Here is a 4,635-nt window from a genome sequence, read left to right as displayed (position 1 = left end):
TAATAAACCCTAAATAAACCCTAATTAACCCTAATAACCCCTAAATAAACCCTAAATAAACCCTAAATAAACCCTAATAAACCCTAATAAACCCTAAATAAACCCTAAATAAACCCTAAATAAACCCTAAATAAACCCTAATAAACCCTAATAAACCCTAAATAAACCCTAATAAACCCTAATAAACCCTAATAAACCCTAAAATAAACCCTAAATAAACCCTAATAAACCCTAAATAAACCCTAAATAAACCCTAAATAAACCCTAAATAAACCCTAAATAAACCCTAAATAAACCCTAAATAAACCCTAAATAAACCCTAAATAAACCCTAAATAAACCCTAAATAAACCCTAAATAAACCCTAAATAAACCCTAAATAAACCCTAAATAAACCCTAAATAAACCCTAATAAACCCTAAATAAACCCTAATAAACCCTAATAAACCCTAATAAACCCTAATAAACCCTAATAAACCCTAATAAACCCTAGATAAACCTTAATATAACTTAATAAAACTTAATATAACTTAATGTAACTTAATATAACTTATTAAACCTAACATAAGAAAATTGACCTTCGTGACATTACACAATTACTCTACTTTTGAGAAAGTGAAGTTATTGCAATTTTTGGTTTTCTTGGTTTATTTCTATTATTTTTGTTTTTGCACTGTATCCTGTTCAATATTTTTGGGACATCTTTAATTCCTTAAATGCAACTTTTTTTTGTGTATCATTTAAAATTGTGTTTTATCGCTCGCATAGATTGGTATCTATTTTGCAATTTAATGATGATTAAAAATTAAATTTTCCAGTAGTTGTATGATTCTAATCTTTGTTGTTTATGTTGCGATTAATTCTAGTTAATCATTTTTGCATCTGTGGTTTCTATTTTTAGTAACTATTTTGGAAAAAAAAATTATCTTCTCTTGTCCATTAAGTAGTTACTTTATTATTTTTTTTTTAGTAAATTTTTTTTACTTTATTCAATTTATTGTGTCGAAATAGAATTTACTTTGAACCATTGACATATAAGCGTTGAAAATCAAGGCGGTAAAAAATTTTTTTATTTACATTTTCAATGTTTTAATTAACTATAGTATTTTGTTAGCATAGTTTTATTAAGTTTAAAAAAGATTATTTTTGACTGAGGTTCTACTATGAAAATATAGAAATATTCCGTGAACAGTATGTCGTCAATCTTACTACTACCTCCATTTCATAAAATATAATTGAAGGTCAACTTTTTATCTTCTACTTTCAAAATTTGAATCCCTCTAACACTCTTCTTGTATTTTCTTAGTTTTCTCAATTCAAATTACTCGGTCCTTTTCAGACACTGCCCTGACAGTTTTCAATACCCCTTCCCATTTCCAATTATTTATTGTTCCCCCACCACTCATAATGGTAAATCCCAAATCTAAATCGCTGTTGGGTTGGCCCCCCTTTCTTCCCAATTGGCCCGCAATCCTTCCTCCCCTCCCACTCATTTTCCACCATGGCAATCTTTAGATCACAATTGCCCATCCAAACTTCGAATTGACCCCTCTCTAAATTGGCCCATTCTTCCTCCCACTGATTTTCCTCCATGCACATTTTCCAAATCACAATGGCCATGCGCATTACGAATTGAACCCTCTCCAAACTTGCCCATTTTTACCCTTTACTCATTTTCACCCATGGCATTCTCCAAATCAAACTTGTCTGTTTTCTTGAGTTATTTTGTCTATTTTTGTTTCTGCACTGTATCCTATTCAATATTTTTGGACATCTTTAATTCCTTAAATGCAGCTTCTTTTTGTGTATCATTTAAAATTGTGTCTCATCGCTCGCATAGATTGGTATCTATTTTGGAATTTACTGATGTTTTAAAATTAAATTTTTAAGTTATTGTATGATTCTTATCTTTTTTGCTTGTGTTAAGATTAATTTTAGTTAATTATTTTTAGTAACTATTTTGAAACAAAAAATTATCTTCTCTTGTCCATTTACTAGCTACTTTGTTATCTATATTTTTTTTAAATAAATTTTCTTTACTCTATTCAATTTATTGTGTCGAAATAGAATTTACTTTGAAACTTTGACATATAAGCGTTGAAAATCAAGGCGGTAATAAATTTTTTTATTTTTTCAATGTTTTAATTAACTATAGTATTTTGTTAGCATAGTTTTATTAAGTTTAAAAAAGATTATTTTTGACTGAGGTTCTACTATGAAAATATAGAAATATTGCGTGAACAGTATGTCGTCAATCTTACTACTACCTCCATCTCACAAAATATAATTGAAGGTCAACTTTTTATCTTCTACTTTTAAAATTTGAATCCCTCTAACTCTCTTCTTGTATTTTCTTAATTCCCTCAATTCAAATTACTCTGTCCTTTTCATAAACTCCCTGAAAGTTTCCAATGCCCCTTCCCATTTCCAATTTATTTATTCTTCCCCCACCACTCATAATGATAAATCTCAAATCTAAATCGCTGTTGGGTTGGCCCTCCTTTCTTCCCAATTGGCCCGCAATCCTTCCTCCCCTCCTACTCATTTTCCCCCATGGCAATTTCAAAATCACAATTGGCCATCCACATTTCGAGTTGACCCCTCTCTTCTCAATTGGCCCCATTCCTTCCCTCCCACTCATTTTCCCCCATGCCAATTTCTAATTTACAATTGCTCCCAACCCTCTCTCCCAATTAATTTGCCCCTTCTTTCCTACATCAACACTTCCCCAAGACAATTTTTAAACCAAAGTTGCCCTATCATTTTTTACCTGCAATTGACCATTTCATTCCCCCCTACATATTCTCTCATCAAATGACAATTTACTAGATGCAATTCTTTGTTTTTTCCAGTTACTTTTTTTTTGAATCTTCTACTTGATCCTTTTCAATATGTCTATTTCTTTGAATAAAAAACTTTTCTTTCTATACATACTACGACTATGTCCTCTTTTTTTATAGGTTAGTTTTCACTTTTGATGTTATTAATTTTTTAAAAAAATAATCCTTGCGTTTATGGCGTGTCTGTAGTATAGCATGTCAAGGTTGCTATCAAATTTTGCTGATCGTTTTTTTTGTTGTGTATATTTTTAGTAAATATTGTCAAACTAAACTAAAAATTATTTATTTTTGTCAATAAAATGGATACTGTATAAATATACTCTCTTTAAAATTAATTCTTTTTTGCTTTGTTGAGTTTTTTGTGATTATATAATATTTACTTTGAACATTTCATTGTAACAGTTAAAAATTAAGTCAATGATTTAATTTTTTAACAATGTTTTCAATGTTTCAATTAACTACATTAAATTGTTATTATATTTTCTTTAAAAACTTAATAAGAAGATTATTTTAGAGTGAAAGTGCATTATGAAAGCATGGAAACAGTATATGAACAGCATGTAATTGAACTTTCTACTATTACTATCTCATAAAATATAACTAAAGTTCAAATTTCAATCTTTTTTGCTTTTCGAATTGGAATTTTTCAAACACTCTATCGTGTTTGGGTTGTCCCCTGCATTTTCCTTTCACCCTTTTTCCTACTTTTTTCCCTGTCGTCAATTTCCACATTCTCTCCCATTTCTAATTTACCCATTCTTCCCCGCATCCATAATGGCAATTTCCAAATCAACGCAATCGCCTTTGGGTTGGCCCCTCTTCAATTTCCTCACACCCCTTACCCCACCCATTTTCCCCCATCGCAATTTCCCCTCTCTCTCCCATTTCCATTTTATCCATTCTTTCCCACTCCACACCCATAATGGCAATTTTTAAATCAAAATTGCGAGGGCCCATTCCTAATTGGCCACTCTTTTCAAATTGCCCATCTTTCCCATTAGCAGAAAAAATGCAGTAAAACGTGTGTATATTGGTGCTCAACATATTATGCAGAATCAAACCCAATGGAAACAACAAAATCTCCATTTTACAGTATACTAATATGATTCAACATTGGGTCAATTCTGGAAACAATGGACTCAAACGAGTTTCGGTCAACGATCTGTTTAGTATTTGAAAGTGATTTGCAACTATGAGGGAGAGAATTTGGGGATTTTCTCTCGTTGTGATTCTTGTCAAGCAAACTATCAACTAGGTTGTCCTCTGTGTATTTAGATGAAAGAATACTAGTACTCGTTGGTATTTCGTCTGCCAACTCTGCTTGGGTAAATTCTTCCAATAAATCCATACCGTCGTGAAGCAATCGGTATTAAATAGACTATTGAGGATATATAAATACTATGTGAACTAAAGTCTAGGGTATAATGACTCTTCTTATGGGTCAGAGAGTTTTCTAGTGTCACGATAAAATATCTTGATGAGCTAAAGGGCTCATAATAGACGGACAACCCAGTGTGGTTCAAACAATTCATTTCATTCTGTTAGCAGTGTCCAATCCAGTTCGTATTCATCTTGAGAATGCACAATGAAACTACTCCTATTTGTATCATTTACCTTGTATATATCTTTTTCTATGGTTACAACTTGTCTTTGACTCGCAAATCAACTATCTGTCTAAAGTGAATTCTTAAATCATTTTTTTGAATAGGGTTGTCCTGCTACTATTCATCAAATACTGGAATCAGTCAATTTTACTAATCCAAGTGCGATTATTTGTCAGTTGATAAGTAAATGTG

At 31.3% G+C, this 4,635-nt stretch overlaps 1 protein-coding gene across 1 annotated transcript; it reads right to left on the bottom strand.

The window, feature by feature from the left end:
* Positions 1 to 3,245: 3,245 nt before the first annotated feature.
* Positions 3,246 to 4,004, bottom strand: Gasu_61300 (uncharacterized protein). The gene is made up of 2 exons (XM_005702690.1): positions 3,682 to 4,004; positions 3,246 to 3,439 (listed from the first exon to the last, which is right to left on the bottom strand). The coding sequence occupies exons 1-2, from the start codon at positions 3,881 to 3,883 to the stop codon at positions 3,366 to 3,368; spliced, it is 276 nt and encodes a 91-aa protein (XP_005702747.1). The 5' UTR covers positions 3,884 to 4,004; the 3' UTR covers positions 3,246 to 3,365.
* Positions 4,005 to 4,635: the final 631 nt, after the last annotated feature.

This window comes from Galdieria sulphuraria (genome assembly GCF_000341285.1).
Source record: "Galdieria sulphuraria unplaced genomic scaffold scaf_88, whole genome shotgun sequence".
Lineage (NCBI taxonomy): Eukaryota > Rhodophyta > Bangiophyceae > Galdieriales > Galdieriaceae > Galdieria > Galdieria sulphuraria.
This window is presented reverse-complemented; position numbering and strand designations above follow the sequence as displayed.

Bases quoted from the DNA above. Each gene is read 5' to 3' on its own strand.
- Gasu_61300 (XM_005702690.1), bottom strand. From the start codon at position 3,883: ATGTTGAGCACCAATATACACACGTTTTACTGCATTTTTTCTGCTAAT. The intron at 3,440-3,681 runs GTAAGGGGTGTG...TTTGAACTTTAG, and splicing joins GATGGGGGAAAATGGGTGGG to TTATATTTTATGAGATAGTA.